Raw genomic sequence first — 25,342 nt, 5'->3', positions numbered from 1 at the left:
AGGGGAGCTTGAGCAGTAGCTCGTAGGAGTCCAACAAATCACAAAACCCATGAGAGACTAGTTACTTGAAGATTTTCACAAAATAAGGAGTTGATTGCTTGTTTGTAAAGCAAATTAAAAGACATTTTAACTTTGTTTTTTTTACTTTGTAACTTGTAATATTACTAGTTATATTAGTGGATTTGCTTTACCTCTTGGATTAGGTCCGGATTAGGTCTCATGGAGTAGGGAGTAGGTTGTGAGAAATCATGCCGAACCATGCAAAAATGATTATGTCATTTTTTATATTTTCTTGGTTCTAAACTTGAACCAAATCTGATTTTTGTTTGATAATTTAAATGGATAAAAGAATAGCATTAGTTAACTAACTAGGTAATATTCTTTATATGGGGATGACATTGCTATAAATAATAATACAAACAATTGTAACATTCATTTAGCATAGGCCTAAAGTTAGGCAATGTTTGTAAGATGTCTAAAATTTGAAATTTACCCCCACACGTCTATTCTTTATTTGAAGTAAGTACACTTTTTGAAAGGAAAAGAAATTATTGATTTAATGAACACAACATTTAATATTAAAAGAGTGAATATAATAATAATAATAATAATAATAATTTGAAATGTTGATGATCATTATTAATTATTAACTATTGTTTAGGCTTAAACAACTAAAATTATTTTAATTTACCCTCCCTTCTTCTTTGTCCAACAGGCAACAACGAAGACCACCAACACCAGCAAGAAGGAGCCAGCGAACGGCATCGTGCACTTGAAGCTGAAGAAGATCCATTCCAATTCCACTTTCACCTTCCAATATATATCTACACGACGAATCTTCATCTCTCCATTTCTGGTACGCACGATTTGACTATCTATATTTTTGTTTTCAAATTCATTTTTTTTCCTCACATTTTCTCGACAAAATTCACGATCGTCTCTGGAATTTCTCTGCCCAATTCTTATTCATTCTACTATTTTCCCGGGCAACGAACAGGAAGTGCTTTCTCCGGTGTTACGGCTTCGGCAATTGCGGTTTATTGTCCAACTTGATTAAGGGGATTTACAAGTTAACACATTGAACTGGATTGTCGAGGAGCTGGAATTTGATAATTTTGGGAATTTACGGCTTTCTAAAGGTTTTATTAGATTTTTTAGGGTTTTGTAATTAAGAAATGGTATCACTATCTGTTTGATTATTTGGTTGGGTTTGTAGTTGTGTTTTGGTAGCGAGAAATTTGGGTTTTTTTTTTTAATCCCATTAAACATTTTGAGTGGTGGATAGGGTTTATGATGATAGATCGAGAATGGTGCGGCTTTTGGGACTGACTCGCGGAGACTCGTACGAGTCGCCTCGGGAGATTACGTCGCGGGCAAACCCGACGAGTGAATCCGGTGAGAACGGGTGGCTTATTCGATTCTTCGATTCTGCGTTTTTCTGTGAGTGGATTGCTGTTAGCTACCTCTACAAGCATGAGCATTCAGGGGTACGTGATTACCTATGTAATCGAATGTACACCCTTCCATTATCGGGTGTTGAGAGCTATTTATTCCAAATATGTTACATGATGGTTCACAAGCCGAGTCCCTCTTTGGATAAATTTGTCATTGATATTTGCTCGAAATCTCTTAAGATAGCTTTGAAGGTGCACTGGTTTTTGTTGGCCGAGTTAGAGGACTCCGATGACAATGAAGGGATTAGTAGGATCCAAGAGAAGTGTCAGATTGCGGCCACCTTGATGGGGGAGTGGCCGACTTTGATACGGCCCCAAAGTGAGTCAAGTAGCCCTGGAAGTAAGAACCAGGTTTTGAATAAAATATTATCATCAAAACAAAGGCTGTTGTCACTGACATCTTCTCCTCCCCCTCAGAAGTCTCTATCTTTCTCGCCTTCAGGAAGTGTGGCGCTAGAGGATGGTAGTCAGTCTCCTGACGAGAACAAAATATTTAAAAAATTTATCCCAGGTGCAAAGGTTCGAGATGCGTTGCTCTTTCGTAAATCTGTTGATAAAGATGATGACGACTCTGAGAAGGATGGATTCTTTAAAAGACTTTTAAGGGATAATAAGGGTGAAGATGAGGGGGGTTCAAAGATTCGAGAACTTTTCAGGAAGTCATCGGAGAAGGATGATGATGACTCTGAGAAGGATGGATTCTTCAAAAGACTTTTAAGAGATAGTAAAGGGGATGATGAGGACTTAACATCAAGCTCAGATGGTTTTTTTAAGAGGTTGTTTCGTGATGGCAAGAATGATTCCGAAGATAGATCAGCTTTGAAATCAGCCGAGGATGAGGAAAAAGAAGGGTTCTTTAAGAAGTTTTTCAAAGATAAAGTTGATGATAAGAGGGATGGAACTGATAGGTATGAAGATGAAGAAGTGATTTACTCTGAAGAAAAAAGTTCAAAATCTACTGAAGATGATGATAAAGAAGGCTTCTTTCGGAAATTCTTTAGGGATAAATTTGACGACAGGAGAGATGGTACTGATAAAGCTGACGAGGGAAGTGTCAACGGGGAGGAAGATGACTCTTCTGAATTTTCATTATTCAAAAGGTTATTTAGAGTGCACCCAGAAGATGCTAAAAATAATGTGGCAAATGAAAACAGTAATGGTGGCTTGGCTGAAAGTAGCCCAGGAACTGAGAATTTTTTTCGCAAATTGTTTAGAGATCGGGACCGATCAGTTGAAGATTCTGAGCTATTTGGTTCAAAAAAGCATAAAGAGGTATTTTATTCTGTCTTTTTGTTTGGTTGCCTGGTCTGTTGCTCAGGTGGCAGTTGGAAGTATGATTTATTTACCTTTACTGGTCATTTTGAATGTAATTACTATATATAATATTGTTATCATCCTAGCTTGCAATCATTGTTTATACTTACAGGCATCATTAATATGGGTAGAAATGAATGGGAAAGAGTTAAGCATTGGGTTGCTACTTGGATTTTCAACAATTAGAACTTTAAGGCATACTCTCCTTCTTAATGCTCCTTTGTGATTGTTACTTGTGGTTGTAATTCGATAGTTTTCTGGGAGGGTGTTTCTGTGTGTGTGCTTGTTTATTATTTATGCTTTATACACTGTCTTAGAATGAGCAGCCTCTTTGTGGTTCTTTAGACTGTAATACAGATGATTTCCTATCATCTTTTATTTATACAATCTTGTTTCTGATAATATATATGAAGGTAGATATTGTGGATATCATCTTCCTGTCCACAACTATATGTTCGAAGTCACAATTTCTTGTAGATAATTACTTTTCTTCATGTTTGTGGAGTGATGATTTGCATTATAAACTGGATTTATAATTACAATTGTGCAATATATTATAATGAAAGGATGAATGTTAATTATAGGTTTATTGTAGCACCTTCATGCTATGAACTTGCAACCTTACTACCTCATAACAAGGTTGTTGGTATGGGATATTTTTACTTAAGACATGTAGCCATGATGTACATGGTGTAAAGTGAATTAGAAATTACATTTAGTTAAGTGGTTGTCTTTGTAACTAGAAGAATGGAGCTGATACAATGATGAAAATTGAGATAAAATTAATAGTTTAAGTCCACCTTGAACAAAATGCAGGCATTGAATCAAGGATGCTTCATGCTAATTGTCAGCTACTCTTTCTTTTACTTTATATTTGACTAAAGGGTTAATCAAATATTTAAGCATTTGGTTTGCTGCCTCATGGTCGGAGGCATTTTTTAGGCTGAAGGAATATGACTAGTCATATTATACTTGGTTTATTGCTCTCCACTGATTGAAGAGACTTCAAAGAAATGCTAGTTGATTGTCTTTTAATGATTTATGTAGACTTAAATGTGCTTTTAATCTTGCAGAAACATCCTGGTTCGCCTCAGCAACAGAATGAGAAAGCAAATGCTAAACCCCCGCTTCCTAACCATACTGCATCCCAGGTCCGCAAAGGGGCTTATCATGAATCATTGGACTTTGTGCAGTCATTATGCGACACATCATATGGTTTGGTGGATATATTTCCAATTGAAGATCGCAAAAATGCTCTTTGTGAGGTTGTTAATCACTTATCAATATTATTTTCATTTCATGTTCCATTTGTGATGTGCATATGCAGGTGCTCGAATGTCTTCTGACGTGTTCTCTTTTTTGTGATTGTAGTCTCTTGTAGAGATCAATCAGCATGTAACTGAGGCCCAAAATAGTGGAGGTACTTCTTTTTCCATTTATGATTCTGGGCATGGCCTCATAGATTTTGGAGCACAATGCAATTTAGTATCAGTTATCTGTAGCTCTTTATAAGTAAATTTTTTTGTCCAGGATATGAGATTTTCATGAAAAGATTGTCTAACATTAGTATTAAGGATTTTTGTGGTGGGTTTTGGAAAAGGAATCTTTAATAATGTGCTATTTTTCACTAATTTGTTATGGGTTAAACTCTGAAAATACCATTAGTGCAAATTTATTTAGATTGAGTTCAAGGATTGCTTGCCATTTAAAGGCTTATAAATGTGAATTTATTTTATATTATCTTTTTTGTGAAACAAAGAACTAAGCTAAGGACTAAGGATCCTCCACCAATCTATAAGAAAGTAAAAAACAAAACCACATTGTTTCACATTATTAAGATGATTATGGACAAATATTGACATGCTAGACATCAGGGAATCGAGAGCACTGCTTAGACTTAATATTTTTTTTTTGTCTTTTGTAATGCATTTCTACTTTGCTTCTAGTTTGGTTTACTGTTGATATATTTCTTGAATGTGTGTGTGTGTGTTTTTTTTTCTTCATATTATGCATTTATAGTGTGCTAAGCTAGAGTGGCATTCTTATTTGGTTTTTTGATTATATATTCTAGGAGTTTGCTTTCCGATGGGAAAGGGAATGTTTCGTGTGGTTCATATACCTGAAGATGAAGCTGTGCTTTTAAATTCTAGGGAGAAAGCGCCTTACCTTATCTGTGTTGAAGTCTTGAAAAGTGAAACACCTAGGTATTCTTTCATTAACTTGTTAAATGAGCTGCAAATAGCTTATTTTTAATTCCAACTACTGTTGAAATAAGTTTCTTTTTTGGAAAGATTTGAGTTCACTTATTAATCCATTCAAACTGATTTGTTTCCCTTTTCTTTCCCTTAAAATACAAATAATGATTTAGTAACCCAAAGGATACATCCAGTTCTCAAAAGCTTTCTAGAGGAGGGATTCCCTTGGCAAATGGTGATGCACTTCTGCCAAAGCCACCTCCTTGGGCATATCCATTATGGACTGTCCAGGAGGTGTATCGCAATAGTAATGATAGGATGTCAAGTTCTACTGCACAAGCAATTGACCAGGCTATGGCTCACATGTCGGAGGCAAAAGTAAAGTTTGTTAACGTGAAACTTTCTTTGGAGAAGCGATCTTGCAGCCATTCAGAGGACATGAGAAAACCTAATTCATGTGCAAATATCCATAGTGCTAGTGCTCGTGCCACTCAAATTGTGTCTAAGAGTTGTGAAGGTGGAGATGATGGAGCTGATGCATCAAAATCAGCCCATGATTGTGATTTAGAGTGGGTAAGGGTAGTGCTGACAGCAGACCCTGGTGTTAGGATGGATGACATTGAGGTTCAAGGTCCACCACGTCGAAAGGAACACCGTCGTGTTCCAAGTACAGTAGCTATTGAGGAAGTCAAGGTGAGTCTTTGGATGCTTATAAGTTCTGTTTGATGCTATTATTACAGTTGTTTGCTCCCACAAGAACTGAGATTTGAGTCCCTCTTGGACGCCTAAATAGGAATGGAATTAAATGCAAATTCCTCTTGTTTACTTTTTTGAGAAGTGGTGTTCTTAATAAATGTTTTTTTTTAAGGAAATTCCACAGGTCATGCATGCTTTTGGCATGAATAAAATACACTGTTCTCTTAACTCAGGTTTAAATTCCATTTTGATGTTGTGATACCTTTTTCTTTTACTTTTTTTTTAATTGGGATTATGATTTTCATCCTTTTTTCTATTTTCTTATTTTTAAAAGTATCATAAATTAATTCTGGATGTAAAAAAGCAAGATCTATTCAGTAATTACTAATTGGAAACAATAGCTAATTAATGCAAGCATTGGTCTTGTTTAAAAATAAAAATAAAAGATTAGAAACAATAGCTTGTTCTTGCATCATAGACCAGCTCCAAGACAGATAAAATTGGTGCTTGGAATGTGAAATCCTATAAAATATTTTGTTTTGCTTTGTGTTTACCTAACAACAAAATATCTACCAACCATCTTTTCTGAGCTTCATTGATGCCTCGTGAGCTAATGCTGCAGCTGTATGAAGTTTTTACTCTATATAATGCTTATTTTGCCGTGAACTTTTGTGTAATGGAAGATGTGCATGGAGAAAAAAATCTGCTTTTATTTCTGGAAAAAGAAATTCTTGATTCAGATAAAAGATTCTGCAGTATTACTTATGATTCAAATATCTTTATTCAGGCAGCTGCTGCAAAAGGAGAAGCACCTCCTGGACTCCCTTTGAAAGGGGCTGGTCAGGATTCATCAGATGCACAGCCTATGGTTAAGTTTTATATAAGCTGAAAATTGTTATTTTCTTTTGCGGTGGACCCTTGTTTATTATAAATTTTACATATGTCAACAGGTTAATGGTGCTACTCCCAAGGCCAGTGATGCCCTGTCTGGTGAACTTTGGGAGGTAAAAAAAGAGAGAATACGCAAAGCGTCAGTCTATGGAAAATTAACTGGTTGGGACTTGCGCTCTGTAAGTCTACATGCTGAAATTCTTTCTTCTTTTTCTTCTTTTTTACTTATTTTAATGGTATTTCTGGTAGACTGCAAATTCTTACATGTTCACATAACTATTGAAATAAGAACATTTGACAGTCACTTGCAAATGGTTAAATATTAGTTTCTGCTAGCTCCGTATCATTCTAGTGCTAAATGTGCTATCTGAGATTGCAGTTCCAGATTGGAGTAAGAGAATTGGAAACTCACATGTCTTATATTTGTAGTACACTTGCTAGCTACCTGAAATTCGGAATAATTTATCCCTGCTAAACTTAATTGCTGCATGTGAACGGTATATATTTCATGGTTTTCACCTCTTATTCAGGATGTTTAGATTGAAAGGTCTCTTGTGACTGTCTTTTAGTTGTTCATTCACTGTTCATGATTCGATAGGTGTTTTCTGTTGCTCGAAAGTGTGGCATGAGTAGGTCTCTTGTTTGTTTCATGTAGGTAATTGTGAAGAGTGGTGATGATTGTAGGCAGGAACACCTCGCTGTGCAACTTATTTCACACTTTTATGGTGGGTGTCTTTTACTAGAAATTCTTTTATTCTAATTCTATTCATGGAGCTAGTTCTTTATTTATTTAATTTTTGGTGGTCTTCTTTCCTTTTCCTCTTGTCTCTATGTTGGTTATGACCTGGTCTTTTTATCTTCCAGTTTTGTCTGATTTAGTGTCTTATTTTGCCGGTGCAACTTTTTTGGGCTTTAAACTAAACCTATCCTCCCACTTCCAAAAAAAAAAAAGTCTAGTTCTGCTGAACTGCTTCATCACTTCATTTTTCAAGATTAGCTAATAGTTCCAATGTTTAAAATTGCGTATTTAAGCCTTGAGGCGTTTTGTCTTTGTCTATGCCTCAAATATTTAATTAAAAATATATTTTTAAAATAAAGGATGAATGATTCAAAGTTATTAAGCATAACATGTCTTCTAAAACTCAAACATAGCATAAAATGTGTCATAAAAATCAGTCATAAATATCTCATAAATTGTCTAAATTTCTAAAATAAAGATAAATCTAGAACTAGAATCTTAGATTCTACTGTCCTAGAACAAACTTGATGAGAAATCATCTTCCAATTCATAATTGCTTGAAGTATGGTTATATTGTAAAATCCACTCATCATCAACATCACCATCACCCTCCTCCATCACAACTTTTTTTTAGTTTCTAATCTTTTTATTATCTACACATAATAAAAAAATAACCAAAAGTTATGAAATAAAAATATATAATTAGAAAAAAAAATATAAGTTACACTTAATATACCTTAATTCTCCTCTTACGTTTGGAAAAAAAAGCTTCAGCTATGTAAGGAGCAAGACAACCTCGTTTTTTATTTTTTATTTTAGTTTGTTGTTTCTATGATTGAAAAGTAACGAGTGACAACAGCAACAGCTAAGCGTACAGAAAGAGTGATTAAGTTTTCTTAAATGATTTGTTTTAGGGTTTATTGGGCTTTTTATTTTTAATCAGATGTGTTTTTATTGGGCTTTTTTAGTTATTCAAGTAAAAGCCCATTACTGTGAAGAAGAGAAATAAAAAAAATACAAATTGGGCTTTTTAGGGATTACATAAGCCTAATATGAAATAGATCCAGTGAGGCGTGCACCTCTTTGTTTTTCGCCTCAGTTACTTCCAGTTAGCACCTCAAAATGGTGAGGCGTACGCCTGTGTCTTTAATCAAGGCATAAGCCTTGAGGCAATTTTGCTACGCCTCAAATTGAGGCGTGCCTCAGAAACACCTTTTTAAACATTGACCAGTTCACATGATTAATTGTATTCAATAACTAGTAGTACATGTGATTGTGTTCTTTCTTCCTATAACAAATGGTATTTTATTCATGGTGCTAGATATATTCCAAGAAGCTGGTCTTCCACTATGGTTGCGACCTTATGAAGTCTTGGTTACCTCTTCCTACACAGCTTTAATTGAAACAATTCCAGATACGGTAATTAAGCATTTTTGTTTTCTTTAAGGAATGCGTAATTCCATGATTTAGTTAGCTTTACTTTTCTGTTACTATTTTCAGGCTTCACTTCATTCTATCAAAAGTAGATATCCCAGCATTAGTAGTCTACGAGATTTCTTCATTGCCAAGTACCAAGAAAATTCTCCAAGTTTTAAGCTTGCCCAGGTAATTATTGATGTTCCTAAATGATATTGGTGAACTTTCTTAACATTTCATTTCAGGAAAATGATTCTTATAGATACAAGTTATAATTACTTTTCTAATTACAGAAAGCTGGAACCACTTGTAGTAAATTTGTTATGTCTTCTTTAGAATATATTGACAATGAAAATATGATTGAATTTTATTTTGTTATTATTTTTTTCAGAGAAATTTTGTTGAAAGTATGGCTGGATATTCTCTCGTGTGCTACCTTCTACAGGTATGGAACATTTCCTCTCATATTTGGTCAAAAGATAGAAGAACACTGTTTTGCCATGCCTATGATACATTTTTTGAAGATTATTCATTCATGTGCTCTGAAGCTTATGCTAATGCTGAGTTACTAACAGATCGGTTTAATTTCTTCTGCTCTTTTCTTGCTATCTTTGGTTAGTTCTCTGAAATGAATGCTAGAACATGAAAAGTTGTATCTGTTTGTCATTCGGGTGTTTATTCTTGTCTAGGTAAAAGATCGACATAATGGAAATCTGCTAATGGATGAAGAAGGTCATATTATACATATTGATTTTGGGTTTATGCTCTCTAATTCCCCTGGTGGAGTAAATTTTGAGAGTGCTCCATTTAAATTAACTCGCGAACTTCTAGAGGTAATACTTCTAGTTCTCTGGCTTTATTTTTTTTTTAACTGTGATGCTTTTCTTTTCTACAAGTTGTGTGGATTTAAATCATTCTGTTGATTTTTTTTCTTTGTTATATTTATTTAGATTTTTTTTAAGGTTCGTTTCCTCCGCCGTGCACTTATTTTGATTAGGGTTAATCCCCTGCTGCATAATAATATTGAGTTTCCATATTAAACTGATTTTGTTTTCTTCTTTTGAACTGTGAAGTCTCTCATGTGTTAGATAAGTTTAGTTTGTTTCTCCCATCTTATAGAACTTCTGCCTTCTTCCCCAAATGCTATTTTTTCACACTGCAGAAATAAAAGGACTTTGATTTTATTTATTTAGATATTGGTATTGTGATTTATAAAGTTATAGCTTGGGTTATCTATGTTCTTTATTTTTTCTGACCATCTTTCTTCTAGCCTGCAACCAGCATGCAATTCCCTTTGGTTGTGCCTATAGTTTATCGTTTTTAGACTAGTTTGTATCACATTGCTATCGTCAAGTGATTGGATTCTTGCTATGATTCCAGGTGATGGATTCTGATGCTGAGGGAGTTCCAAGTGAATTTTTTGATTATTTTAAGGTAATTCTAAAAGTCCCTTCCTTTTTTTCCCCTCCCAAGATATGAAGCCGATGAACCTAGGGGTTATGCTTTTTAGATTATATGCCTATAAGTGTCATGCTCTCAAGTTTCTTTCTCAAATTCAGGTTTTATGCATTCAAGGCTTCCTCACATGCCGTAAGCATGCAGAGCGAATTATTCTTCTTGTTGAGATGTTGCAGGTATCACAAACTTGAACTTCCTCTTACATCCCCGACATTATATGCTTGATTTAATTTATGAACAAAAATCAATGTTGTCGTTAGTCCATAATGCTTGGATACTGCCAATCTGTTTGAGCATGGAAGTTGAACAAGCAAAGAAGGTGAAAGTGATATTAATAGGCAGAGGATTAGGGCATGGTAATTGAACAAGCAAAGGTCAAGGGTGCTTGTTTAACTGGAATATTAAAACTAGGGATTTTAGCTGTTGGTTTATATAATAGGCAGATGACGGCTATTGCTGTTACTAGAAGGTTAAGGGTCTGTTTTTTCGAAAAAGGAAAATAAAATGCTGAATGGAAGATGATGGGTCTCTGTATTGGTTCTTTCACTAGGAGGTGTGACTTAACACTCACAGCAATGACCCTTCTTTCTAGAACAATGAGAATTAAAAACACAGGGTGATGAGTTTGAAGTGGATGATGAGAATTAAAAACACTCGAGAATTTAAATCAATCAATTAGTATTAGTATTAGCAGCAGCAGCAGCAGTTAAACATGATTTGTGAAATTACAAACATTCTATTGTTAAAATAATTCTTAATACCTTCTATTGGAAAGAATAACACCAAGAGCCCTTGATTGGTATATATATATATTTAATATTCGAGATCAACTTTGGTAAAATCATAATTTTAGATGGTACAATTGTGTATTGGTCCAAATAATACGGTTGTTTACAAGTCAGCTCAAGGCTTTTGGCGGCAATATCTCTTGCTTTGCTTATGCTAAAAGATTAAAGCTAAAAACATGTAAAGTAGCTTTTTTGTTTCAGCTTGCTCTGTGGCAATGCACAATATGTTATAGCACCACTAGTCATGAAGTTTTTTGTGCTGCCTCAATCATATTATTTGGCTTTGAAGTACTTGTTTAGTATAAGAAATTATAGAAGGCGTTTTGTTGATTTAAAAAATCCGTACAACTTTATATTATTAGCTCTATCTAAAATCATTTCAAATTGGAATTGTTGTTATACTATACACTTTACCTTATAATGAAAGCTGAATTGGCTAGAACCCTTTAGACACAATCCCCTGTGATCCCAAGCCTTTTCTAATAGAAAACACTAAATAAAGACAAAAAAAAAGAGAGCCATATGTGAAGATTTTGTGAATGATGCAGAATTAATATATTTAGAATCTTAAGTAGGCAAAACATCATGCATAAAGATGTATTTAGCATAACTGGGAAAGAAATATGTATTGGAATGTTGGTTACTCTAATACTTGGCATCTCTTCATGCTGGTGATGGTGATTGGTGTGATGTTGTATACTGTTGACAATAAAGAAAGTTGAATCCTGCCTTTTTGAATTTTGATTGACGCAAATACTATTGTAAAATGTTTGAATCAGGATTCTGGCTTCCCATGCTTTAAAGGTGGTCCACGAACAATACAGAACCTAAGGAAACGGTTCCATCTTAGTTTAACAGAAGAGGTTTGTAAATTATCCTTTTTTTTTTTCATGTCATTATTGCTATGATTTTGATGATATATTTAGATTTTTTTGTCCTCTCTTCAGCAATGTGTGTCCTTGGTGCTTTCGCTGATTAGCAGCAGCTTGGATGCATGGCGAACACGACAGTATGATTATTATCAAAGAGTTTTGAATGGAATATTGTGAAGTAAAATTATAATTAAAATCACAACCTCCATTGAAACACAAGCTGGCCCAGTGACTATATGTCAATTGTAGTTTTATATGTAAGTCACTGCAATATTAGTGGAGTCAGTTATATGTGGATGGCTTATGAGATTAGCGGAGGTGAAAAGGGTTGGCTGATGGTAATCTATGGTCTGTTTTTTCCTGTGAGAGGAATTTGTAACTGTATCGGCGAAAATATTCTTTGGAAGTCAGCAGGCTATGTTTACTTCAGCATGGTTTTCATTTGCATTTTTTCCTTGTTTCTTGTGATATGGGCTCTGCTGGCTGGTGGGAAATGTACTTAGGAGTCATCATGCCACTCCTACCATCATCAGGCGGCAAACACTGTACAGAGCGATTCAAATGAGAGGACAGATAAAATATGCTACAGCTAGGGAACAAATGTTCATTGTGTTATCCAAATGGCCTATGTATAAGTGATTTTTAACTCTTCTGTTTCCATGGAAGTTGGCATAATCTTCAGGGTAAAGCTTTGAACAGGATCCAAAAAATGGAAACCTGGCCAATTTTTAATTTATGGTCTCAGCGTTGTTGAAACGGTATCCGTCTTTCAGAAGTGTTGATTCTTCCATAGTGTACGTTGTCATAGCAAAATTCTTGAATATCAAATATACGATTGTATCTTGTACCACTGATACCGATTTATAAGCAAAATTTGTTGATTTGAATATCATCAAATCGAGAGTTTTTAGTGGCATTGGAATCCAAATACCAGCTTGGGTAGGCCCCCCCCTCCAATTGGGAGGAAGTTTGTAACTCAGATCACCATGCTTGTGTATGTTATGCTTGTAGTGTATTTTGTTTGTGTTTCAATCTTTCTTCCCTTTAAATGTCGTCACCTTAGAAGTCTTTGATCTAAATTATTTGTTAAGTGGGATCGATGAGTGTTCTATGAAGTTGCGAGATGAGATATCTAATTTATTTATAGCGTTTTTATGGCTCACAAACGACAGTTATTTTCGAAAGGTAGTTGTGGATGATATGATAATGGATGTATTTGTTTTAAATGCGACTATAGATGGTTAAGTGTGTTTAATTACAGTAGTTGGAATATTAGATGTTCAAACTGTCCGCACTACAAAAATATGGGTTTTGGAATCATTTAGATCGCATGGCACCACATTATTAGAAAAATATCAATTTATTATTACAAAATTATATATATCTTAGTTTATACTTTATTGTTACTATTTTATTTTGTAAATATGCATTGAAATGTTTAGCTTACATTATTTATAATAGGGAAAATATTATTTTGACTTCTGTGTTTTTTCTGAATACGCGATCAGCCTATGTGTTTTGTTAAATGATATTTCGGATCATGTGTTTTACAAAATGAGTCAAAATAGTATCATACACCTGATTTTGGTCAAAATATTTTTAATTATAAGATCAATTCTCGGGTCATTAGTGATGTGATGGGTTTAGAGAAGCAAAGAAAATGGTCGATGAGCTGAGAATAAAATATTATATTTAATTTTTTTTTACCAAAATTGGGTATAAGTTACTATTTTGATCAATTTTGTAAAATGTAGGGTCCGAATTGTCATTTAATAAAACACAGGGGCCGATCGCTTATTTGAGAAAAACATAAGGGCCAAAACTGGTATTTTCCCTTTATATAATATACTAATTTGAGTTATAAGTTATATATATATATTTATGTATATATTTATGCTAATGCTTGCTGAGTTTTTGAGTTAGATATTAGTTTTTGTAATATTTGATAAGTTATTGAATAAATTATTAATAATTGCTGCATTGATTTTGTATTCTATTGACCATGAATATGTATTTTGTTTATGATAGTCTCTTGATTTTGAATGAGTATATGTGTATAAGATTTTGAATGAGTATTGTATTTTGTTAATTGTTAATTTAGCTTCTTGTTAAATTATTTGGTGAAAAGTGTAAACTGCTCACATTGCACCACATTTTTGTGGTGGGTTGTGGTACAATTTGAGGGCGAAATGTCTCATTGATTATCCTAAGCATGCTTTGGTGTGAAGAATGGTGGACAAGCAAGACTTCAAATAGGAAGGATGATTGGATTCTAATAGATTATGTTGCTGAAATTTCAACTGAAATACTAAATAAGACTCGCCAATGAACATAGGTCACTTTTCTTTAGGATGAACCACTATAACTCTACTGTATGCCCAACCATTTTCTTTGTTTTTCATCCATTTGCATATAGTTCTGTTAAGTCTAGTTTAGGCGTGATTTTAGAGTTGTGTTTAGGTGTTTATTTTTAAGGTTTATTGTTGTTTTGTGCAAAATTACGCTTTATTTGTGTTGTTTTAGGTACTTTGGACTTGATAAGTGAATTGGATAATAGTTGAGGAAATTGGAGCAAGAAACGTTGATTTTCGGGGAGTTTTTAAAGTATTTTTGAAGTTGGATTAGCGCAGCCGCGCAATGTTGAAGGGCAGCTGTGCTATTGGATTTTTAAGCATTTTTCGCTCTAGGCATTAGCACCCCTACGCTACAATTAGTGCCCCTGTGCTATTAGAAAATCATTAATAGCGCCCATGCGCTATGCAAAGTCAAAGAAGCCTAAAAACCAGTTCGAAGTAGTGCCCCGACGCTACTGATGGCACCCTTGCGCCACTTCGAAGGAAATTTCTATTTTGAGCATTTTAGCGAGGGTTTTTTTGGTCTTTTCACATGTAATCATTAGGGCTCTATAAAAACACATTAAGAATGTCTTTTATCGGTCTTAGAACCCTAGGGAATTGTGAGAGCCTCTTTGGAGTTTGGCATATACGCTTCAATCGTCTTCAATTCTTTTATTTTGTTTCTCACTATTTTTTGGTTTTTTTTATTGGATGTTGATTATTAAGATGTTGAGCAACTAAGTTATTTTTCTAGGGTGTTAGTGGATTCTCCCGAACCTTTATTTTAAATTAATGCAAGTTTTATGATTTCAATTTTATCTTGTGATTTATTCAATTTGAATCTAATGCTTGTGAATGATTGATCACCATTGACATGAAATATATGATGTTGATTCGAAATCTGAGAAGTGAGAATTGAATGAACATAGATTTCATATTAGGACGAGAGTACTTGTGTGGTCTGTGTAGTTTTAGGGTTGTTAATCTTAATGTTTATTTATCACAGAGATGTAGAAAATTTGCATAGGATTGAGACTTGTATATCCTAGTACGAATATAAGTTATCATTTTTGACCTGCTATCACAAGAGAAAATTGAATAGTAAGATTTTCGTTAATGAGAATTATAAGGGATGGTTGATGAAATTGATTGCGCTAGTTCTTAATCCATTGAATTTTCTTAATGTTGTTTATTTTCATTTCTTGATGTTAATTTCAGTTTTTGTTTTAGATTTTTTAGTTAATTATTGTGACTCGATTATCGTTAGCCAAATAGAAATAGGAGTTAATTCTTGACACTTAATATATAGTCATCGTGGGAACGATCTCACTTACTCTTTATTACGTGTTACAATTACGTGTACTTGCGTATCGATTTTACACAACAAGTTATGCTCTAAATTATTGTTGAGAAAAAATTACTTCTACAAATACTTTAAAATATTATTTTAGTAATGTATATTTACATAATACTTTGATTATATAGTTTATAAAACATATAATTTTTTTTCAACACATAACTACATATGGAAATGGGGAGGGAATGCCTCCATTGTCCCTGCCCCTATCCCCATCCTTGGTCTCCATATAAAAAATTGGATTTAGTCCTAGTAGTCACCGTAGGGGTGAGTCTAGTGGAATTTGACCTATAATTATCTATCTTTCGAAATCTAACCTTGTCAAAATAACTAATAAACACCTTTCGTAGGAGGACGAATCAAAGCGTCTCGAGGCCCCATTAAGCTATTGACTTTGTTAAACCAACGGTGGAGATCGAATATAATTCCTAAAATAAGCTCATTATAAAATTAAAAAAAATAGTATTTTTATTATTTTTCGAAAATTAATGACTGGTTCTCCAAAAAAATGTAAGATTAGAATTTTTAAAACCAAAGTCCTATAATTTCCTATTAATTCTAAAGTGTCACATTGAAACAAATTCAATTAATTTAGAATTAATTTGTTGTTAATTAATATTTAGGTTTAACTAATATAATGAACTTATAAAATTAAGTCCAACTCAGGTAAATGGGCCTTAGCAATTGGGCTTGTATGGAGGAGGGCTGAGTTCAGTATGTCGTTCCCACTACTAAGGTCCTCAAACTTCTATACAAGGTCCAAAAGACAGAAATTTAAACCTTCGTTTTATTAATTGTTATTAATTGATTAGGCCCACTATAGTCATGCAAAGCAAATGAGCATTCACAAGTGGAATCACACACAAGAGATGAATTTAAACTTTACATTTTCTAATGGGCCCAAATAAAACCTATCATTTTATGAATATTTTATTTGGCAAAAAATCCATATATCTAGCAAACATATGAGCCACTATATGCATCTAAGTCCAATTGCAAAAATACCACATAGTGCAAACAAACATGTTATAATTAGATGAACCTAATCATGTTACCATATGAGCAAGTCTATGAATTTATGCAAAAATACCACAATTTATTTCATTTACAAAAATACCAGAATTAATTTTCTAGAATTTATAAAAAATTTGAATTAATTAAATTTTTACAAAAAATAAGTCAATTTAAATAAAATTTATCAACAATTAACAATAGTTGATTTAAATTTCATTTATCAACAATAAACTTGGTTTAGGTTAATAAAAAAATCAATTTAATTTAAATAGGATTTATCAACAATTAACCAAAGTTAATTTAAATCCCATTTATTTAAAAAATATTTTATTAATTGGTTGAAAAAACAATGATATTTTTAAAAATTTAACCAATTTTAAATTTGAAAATCAATATCTTAACTATTTTTCAAAAATATCTTGTGTTGTTACAACAATAAGCTAATATTCTAACCATTTAAAAAAAATAAAATATTAATAGTTATAACAACCCTAAAATATCTTAAAATAGTTAAACAAATTCAAATATCTATGAATATATCTAGCTAACAATTTTTAAATTTAAAATAATTTAAATATTAAAAACTATAGAATAAACAAATATTTATATTTTCAAATAAATATTTAATAAAAATATCAAGTATTTAAAAGAATATATCTTAAATATTTGATATCTTAATTCTAATATTTTAATATATAAAAATATTTAAAATTAAGTTGTTAGTCTATTTTTAAATTTGAATTTGATTCTTTGTAGAAAATATCTAATTATTTAAATCTCAACCAACAAAAATATCTTATTTTAAAAAATATTTTTAAATACAAAAACAAATATGATATTTTGGCTATAATAAATGTTCACATTTTAATTTAAAAAAATTAAAAAAAATTGGATGAATAGTACTTGTTTTGGGTACTGTTCACCGTGGCTGCTGGCTAGTGACGCGCACGTGCGTAGGAGGGGCGACGCCGAGGGACGCGCGTAGGAAGGTGGGGCAGCGTGCGGGTGCGTGCGTGGGTGCTGGCAGCAAGGCCAAAAATTGTTTGTGCAATTTTTCAAACTAAAAACGTTTTCTAATTAATTTTTAACATGTTTTACACAAAATAAAGCATATATAAAAATTAATGACATAGAAAACACAACAAAAAAACCTAAAATTGTTAATAATCACATAAAATCAATATGCTTCATAAAAACATGAAAATTCATCCAATTATTCAAACACATGAAATAATTCAATTTTTAACATGTTCATGCATGAAAATAAAGATTACCAAAGGCTCTGAAGCCAGTTGTTGGGAAAACTTATACATGATCTTTATTTATTTTCATGTAGATCTAATATTAAACAAATTAATATGAGATAACATAGAACATGTTTCTAAAATTGAATTCAAAGAGAAATAATGATAAGAATACTTACATTATACGTATCGGAATAGTAGAGTCATTCCTTCAGTTTCTCTAACTCTTATACCATTTATGTCGCAGAGTATTACCGAGAAACTAAACCGATCTTCAATTTTCTTCACAACCTTCCAAAGTATCCTTGGAATCACCTATACTAGAGTGGGAAATTCTCAACACATGGGATAGATACAGAGAGAAGAACAATAAGACTTAGAAAATGACTTATGTTTAGAGAGAATCTAAAACCTATCAGAAAACCAGTGTCTGTCATCTGAAATCTGACTTGTGTTTTCAACTCTCTCTTATCATTCATTTTATAGACTTATTTATGTCATTTATTTAATTAAAAAATCAATAAAATAATAGCCAACAATCAGCCCTAGGTCAAAATTATCATAGGCTTTAGGCCCGTGAAATTTCCCGTTTGATTATAAGCCCGTTGGACTTAAAATCAAGGCATGTATTATTTTTCTATTGATTTAATTAATTAAATAATTATTTAAATCCTTTATCAAATTAATTATTTATAATTTGAACCTTGAATTAAACTTATTTATTAATTTAGATACCAATTTATCTTAATTAATAAATCTGTCCTAATTTCTCTTTTATTCTCTAAATTACGTAACTCTGTGAAACTATCCAAAATTGACCTGGTCAACTTTGATAATTCTAATTGATAATTAAATCAATTAATTGAGACTATCTAGATGATTTTATCCAAGGTACAGTGGGGACCATGGGCTTATGAAATCAAGCTCCAATAATTTATCATAAATCTAACAAATAAATTTACTAACTTATTAATTCCTCGTGACTCCACTAACGACTCGGAATTGCACTCTTGAATTCATAAAACACTCTATAACAAATATAGATACGTTATTAATTATCCATTGTTACAACCATAATTGTCACTCAATCCTCTATAGACAGTCTACAATGAGATGGGACTAAAATACCGTTTTACCCCTCATTGTATTTTATCCTTAAAACACTTAGTTCCTTGTAAATGATATTTCAGTAAACTAATATTAATTAATGAAATGAGATCTCTATCATTTAACACCTTGAACCAAACTAAAAGGAAACTATCGTTTCACTTCTTCATCAGAAACTATAGATGTTAATATCTATGATTAACACTCCCACTCAATTATACTACCGAGTTCCAAAGATGTAAGCATGGGCTAGTCCATAGGGTAAGCTAGTAACGAACAAGTCAAAGAACTCAAATAATGCAATCAGTTAGAATACTAACCACTCAGAATTGAGATTGAATTGACCTATGGTCAACTATATGATATGATATGACTAGAATAGATAATAACTGTATGTTTACTTATCCTATCAACTGTCAATATTGGTCCTGTCCGTTGTAACAAATACATATGATATTATCTACTTTGCTAATGTTCTAGAAAGAACATAACACTACAATGTGTAAGTAGATCATATCGTAGATTGGCAAGTCAGTGTAAATCCTGTGTACTGACTAATCTTAGGACTAACTTATATTTGATCATATAATCATATTTATATTCCACTGTGATTACGTCACTATAAATACGGATTAGCTATATGCTTGGGATTTAATAGAAGTTTATATTAAAAAAATAATCATGAAAAAAAAACATGTGAGCAAAGTGATTGACCAAGTCAAAAAATGATTTCTATTCTTTTATTGATAATAAATGAGATTGCAAAGAAATTGGATTTTAATTAAGGCATAAAACCCCAACAGTTCTTTGCTTGTTGCATTTAGAAAGAGGCATAGACTTGGTATGCAGGTTACATGGTTATGTTGTGATGAGAATGTGATATTCTATTGGTGTTTTTAAGAGATGGATTAGGTCATGGTGAAAAGGGACTCATCAGTTGATTTGATGGGGTTGGTTACGATTGACTTCGATATAATCCTGAATATAGATTGGTTAACCAAGTATGGAGCAATGTTAGATTGCAAGAAAATGATGGTACCTCTTGGGTTTGAGGGTGAGAAACCCTTGTATTTGTTGGCATTGTACATGGACCTTGGATGTTTATGACATTTGTACCTAGAGCTAGAGACCTATTGCAGGAGGATGCATGGGACCCTTAGCTAGTGTGGTGGATACCACTTAGGTCACGCCAATGGGACCGGGACAGAGTGGACTAGTCTGTGAGTTTCTGGATGTATTTCCAGGGGATTTGCTAGGATTACATTTACACAAAGAGATAAAATGGTGATTAGGTTGGTGTCGGGGACGGAATCAGGTCTAGGGCATTGTATTGAATGGCTTCAGCAGAGCTGGAAGAACTAAAGGCTCAGTTATTGAGTAAGATGGTATTCTCCAAGGTGGATCTTTGATCTGGTTATTATCATCTGAATATCAGGGAGAAGAATATGCTAAAGATTTATTTTTATATCAGTTAAGGGCACTAGGACTGCTGAGTTATGTTTTGTGGATTGATCAATGTCGAGTTGTTTTGATGGATTAAATGAACATAGTATTCAAGATTATCTGAATTGGATTTGTGATCGTCTTGATCGACGGTATTATGATATAATTTTAGTCAGAGATTGACCAAAACCAGGGAATCCCTCAGAGGTCAGGAGTTTCCTTGGATGGGCAACATATTACATGTGCTTTGTGGAAGAGTTCTTAGTCTTTTTACAGATCAGAACTGGTTTATAGATTGTGATGATATCTCAGTGACAGAAAAGGTGAGTGTCTAAGCAACATGTTAGTTGAAGGATATGACCAGAACTTGAGTAGAGTTACTGGTGGGCTAGTTGGCCAATATTGCACTTAAGTTTACTATTTCATAGAGGATCAAAGGAAAAATAGTTAAGTGAACCACAGATGGAGATAGTTGAAGGGAATGTCTTAGCTGGATTAGTTAAGGACTATGTAGTGTCAGGTATAAGTTTATTGAGGTATAGGGATCGAATTGGGATTAAACGGGAGATTTTGGACGGATCTCATACTATCCTCTTATTCTCTTCATCCAGGCCTCATGGAAGATGTACCAAGATCTGAAAGCTTTATATTGGTGGTCTAGGATGGAGAGGGACGCAATTGAATACGTGGCAAGGTTCTTAACCTGTTAGCAGGTCAAGACAGAGTAATAGAAACCAGTAAGGCCATTGCATCCTTTGTGCATTCCATAGTGGAAATAAGAGAACATCGCGATAGATTTCGCAGTGGGGTTGCCCAGGATAGTGGGTCAGCATGATTTGGTTCAAGTCATTATGGACCGATATACAAAGTCATCTCACTTCTATCAGTAAAGACGAGTAATACAATTGATCAGTATACAGACCTCTATGTGAGAGAGGTAGTATGCCTTCATGGAATTTGAGGTCTGTCTTATTAGATGAGGACTCTGTTATTACTTCCAAGTTTTTGGAAAGGTTGTAGAAGGCGATGGGTATACAGTTGAAGTTTAGTACGGATTATTATCCTCAGACTGATCGTAAATCAGAGGGAGTTATCCAGATATTGGAAAGACACATTATCAAATGTTGTATGGTAGGAAATGTTTATCGCCCATTTATTGGGATGGGATGTTATATCTGGATCCTGAGGTAGTTCAGGAGATCATTGAGGCTATTGAAAAGATTAGAGCTTGGATGCTTGCTTCCCAGAGTAAATGGGAAAGTTATGTTGATTTGAAGTGCAGGAACATGGAATTCCAAGTGGAAGACTGTATCTTCCTTAGAATATGACCATGGAAAGGGGTGAGGAAATAAGAGAAAGTTGAGCCCTAGATTTGTGGGACCGTTTGAATCCTGGATAGGATCGGTCAGGTTACCTATGGATTGGCCTTACCTTTGGCACTGTCAGCACTATACAGTGTATTTCATATTTCCATTTTGAGGAAAACATGTGTTTGATGAGACTCATGTGTTGAGTTATGAGGATCTGGAACTGGAGACTAAGTCATCCTGTGAGGAATAGCCAGTCCAGATATGAGACAGAAAGAACAAGGTTCTGAAAAACAAAGCTATACCTTGGTTTAAGGTATTATACAAAAACAGTAAGGTCAAGGGAACGACTTGGGAAACTAGAATCAAATATGCGGGATTGATATTTCGGGCTACTCAGTTAAAATTTTGAGGACGAAATTTCTGTAAGGAGGGGATAGTTGTAATGTCCAAAATTTGCTAATAAGTCTTAGAGACTTGATTAGGGGGCCAGGATGGAAAATTATAGAATTATGTGATTATATGATATTTATGTGTATTATTATGTGATTATGTGAGCTATATTATAATATGACTTGATATGCATGTTTAGGTATATTAAATATGCATGTGGGCCTATTTCTGTTTAATTGGGAAATTTTCATAATTTTGCCAGTTTTGGGTATATTTGGCATATATGTAGTATGGGTGTGGTATTGCATTATTATATGGTTATGTTTGGGTTACTCGGCACGAGACTATCCTAGGGATCAAGCTAGTGGGAAAGTCACAACGGGATCTATACTTGACTCGGAGGGAGTCAAAAGGTGTATTGGGTATTTAGCACATTACTGGGATATTGGGTAATGGGAATAAATATTTAATGATAAATTAGGAGTTAGTGAGACCATGAGGGAATTCTGGGAATTTTGACTATTTTACCCCAGGGGCGTTTTTGGGACCCCGAGCATTAGGATTTGCTTGAGGTTACTTAAGCTTGAAGTGACCTGTCAGAATTATAAAAGAATGTTCCGAACGTTCTCTCTCCCTCTTGTTCCCCTTTCGACAATTGTTCACATTTTCGAAGGAAACTTGAGTTTTAGGACTCGGATTCAAGCAAGGATTGAGGCATAGCGATTCTAGGGAAGATTAAAAGCTTATTAGCTGAATGATTTAGTTGGGAAACAACTTATGTTGGGAAAACTTATACATGATCATTATTTATTTTCATGTAGATCTAATATTAAACAAATTAATATGAGATAACCTAGAACATGTTTCTAAAATTGAATTCAAAGAGAAACAATGATAAAAATACTTACAGTATACGCAGCGGAATGAAAGAGTCATTTGTCGCAGAGTATTATCAAGAAACTAAACCGTTCTTCTAATTTCTTCACAATCTTCCAATGTATCCTTACAATCACCTAGACTAGAGTGGGAAATTCTCAACACATGATATAGAAATAGAGAGAAGAAGAGAAAATAACAAAGAGGCTTAGAAAAAGGACTTGTGTTTAGAGAGAATCTAAAACCTATTAAAAAATCTGACTTGTGACTTGTCAAACTTGTATTTCGACTTCTCTCTAAGCACTACCTTTATAGACTCAATTAGGACATTTAATTTAATTAAAAAATCAATAAAATAATAGACAATTTGAAGCCCTAGGTCGAAATTATCATGGGCTTTATGCCCGTGAAATTTCCCATTTGATTATAAGCCTACTGGACTTAAAATCAAGGCGTGTATTATTATCTATTGATTTAATTAATTAAATCATTTATAAAATTAATTATTTATAATTTGAACCTTGATTTAAACTTATTTATTAATTTAGATACCAATTTATCTTAATTAATAAATCTACTATAATTTCTCTTTTCTTCTCAAAATTACACAACTCTGTGAAACTATCCAAAATTGACCTGGTCAACTTTGATAATTCTAATTGATAATTAAATCAATTAATTGAGACTATCTAGATGATTTTATCCAAGGTACAATGGGGACCATGAGCCTATGAAATCAAGCTCCAATAAGTTTCATAAATCTAACAAATAAATTTACTAACTTATTAATTCATTGTGACTCCACTATAGACTCGAAATTGCACTCTTGAATTCATAGAACGCTCTATAAAAAATATAGATACACTATTAATTATCCATTGTTACAACCATAATTGTTACTCAATTCTCTATAGACGGTCTACAATGAGATGGGACTAAAATACCGTTTTACCCCTCATTGTATTTTATCCTTAAAACACTTAGTTCCTTGTAAATGATATTTCAGTAAACTAATTTAATTACTGAAATGAGATCTCTATCATTTAACACCTTGAACCAAACTAAAAGGAAACCATCGTTTCACTTCTTTATCAGAAGCTATAGATGTTCATATCTATGATTAACACTCCCACTCAATTATACTACCGAGTTCCCAAGATGTAAGTATGGGCTAGTCCGATGTAACAAATACATCCGATCTTATCTACTTTGCTAATATTCTGGAAAGAACATAACACTGTAATGTGTAAGTAGATCATATCGTAGATTGACAAGTCAATGTAAATTATGTGCACTGACTAATCTTAGGACTAACTTATTTTGAACATATAATCATATTTATATTCCACTGTGATTACATCACTATAAATAAGATTAGCTATATGCTCGAGATTTAATAGAAGTTTATATTAAAACATGAAAATGATTTCTATCCTTTTATTGATAATAAAATGAGATTACAAAGAAATTTGGTTTTAATTAGGGCATAAAACCCCAACCACTTAATCAGAGGTAATCCAAGTAATAAGTTTTAAGTGTTCAAGATTTTAAGCTTGAATTGGATTTTATGTGTTGATGAGTTTTTGAGTTGTTTAAGCCTCGGGTTTTGATGGTTTTGGATATTTAGGATGTTTGGGAGCTTTAATTTTGGGATTTGAATATGTTTGAGTATGTTTTTGGAATGATTTAAAAGGAGAAAAACGAAGGTTTTTGGCTGAGTTCCAAGTGGGGTCGCGGCCCTGTTCTTGGGTGCCGCGACCTGAGCTTAGTGAAGATAAAAGAAGAGGCTGTAGGGCGATGGGGCCACGACGTCTGGGAGGCTGGCCCGTGACACGTGGTGCATGCATCTTGAGGCTGGTGTCTCTGTTCGGAGGCGGGTCGCGGATCAGTGTTGGGGGGCCACGACGCTTAATGGCAGTTTTGCCAGATTTGGTTTTTAGTCATGTGAACTTAACTCTAAGGGCTCGGGATCTATCCTACTACCCGATTTGGTAGGATTCGACGTCCCAGAGGCTAGGACTTGGTCCGAAAGTATTTATTTACTCGTTTTGATGGGATTTTATATTATGGTTGTGACTAGGTTATCGCTAAGGATTCAAAACTAGGATCGTGCTTGAGGGTCATTCATTGGTAACTTGTTGTTGGACTAAAGGTAAGAAAACTGCACCCATTATGTGATGCATGTGATGCATGCGATACATGTGATTAGGGCATGAAATGAATATTGAATATGGAATTGATCAGAGCTTGAGTCTCTGTAAATGTGCATGATCATAATTATGCTGATGATTGTTGAGTAAGCATGCTGAATGCCCTATCTTTGGATATTTGACATATGATATATGCCTGGCTGCATTGCTTACTTGTGAGTGGCACTGACTTATTAGTCAGAAACGACATTGGTGTTATTACTGGTCGTGAAGTCTTGACTTATTAGTCATA

At 33.5% G+C, this 25,342-nt stretch overlaps 1 protein-coding gene across 1 annotated transcript; it reads left to right on the top strand.

The window, feature by feature from the left end:
* The first annotated feature begins 657 nt into the window (after window positions 1-657).
* On the top strand, window positions 658-12,855 carry LOC133802344 (phosphatidylinositol 4-kinase beta 1-like). The gene is made up of 17 exons (XM_062240646.1): window positions 658-856; window positions 998-2,726; window positions 3,842-4,033; window positions 4,140-4,188; window positions 4,840-4,972; window positions 5,137-5,656; window positions 6,447-6,527; window positions 6,610-6,729; window positions 7,206-7,275; window positions 8,611-8,708; window positions 8,790-8,894; window positions 9,097-9,150; window positions 9,395-9,538; window positions 10,086-10,139; window positions 10,265-10,339; window positions 11,731-11,814; window positions 11,899-12,855. The coding sequence occupies exons 2-17, from the start codon at window positions 1,308-1,310 to the stop codon at window positions 11,998-12,000; spliced, it is 3,300 nt and encodes a 1,099-aa protein (XP_062096630.1). The 5' UTR covers window positions 658-856; window positions 998-1,307; the 3' UTR covers window positions 12,001-12,855.
* The last annotated feature ends 12,487 nt before the right edge of the window (window positions 12,856-25,342 follow it).

Source organism: Humulus lupulus, chromosome 1 (genome assembly GCF_963169125.1).
Source record: "Humulus lupulus chromosome 1, drHumLupu1.1, whole genome shotgun sequence".
NCBI lineage: Eukaryota > Viridiplantae > Streptophyta > Magnoliopsida > Rosales > Cannabaceae > Humulus > Humulus lupulus.
Note: the sequence above shows the minus strand (reverse complement) of the source record. Positions and strands in the feature narration are given on the sequence as shown.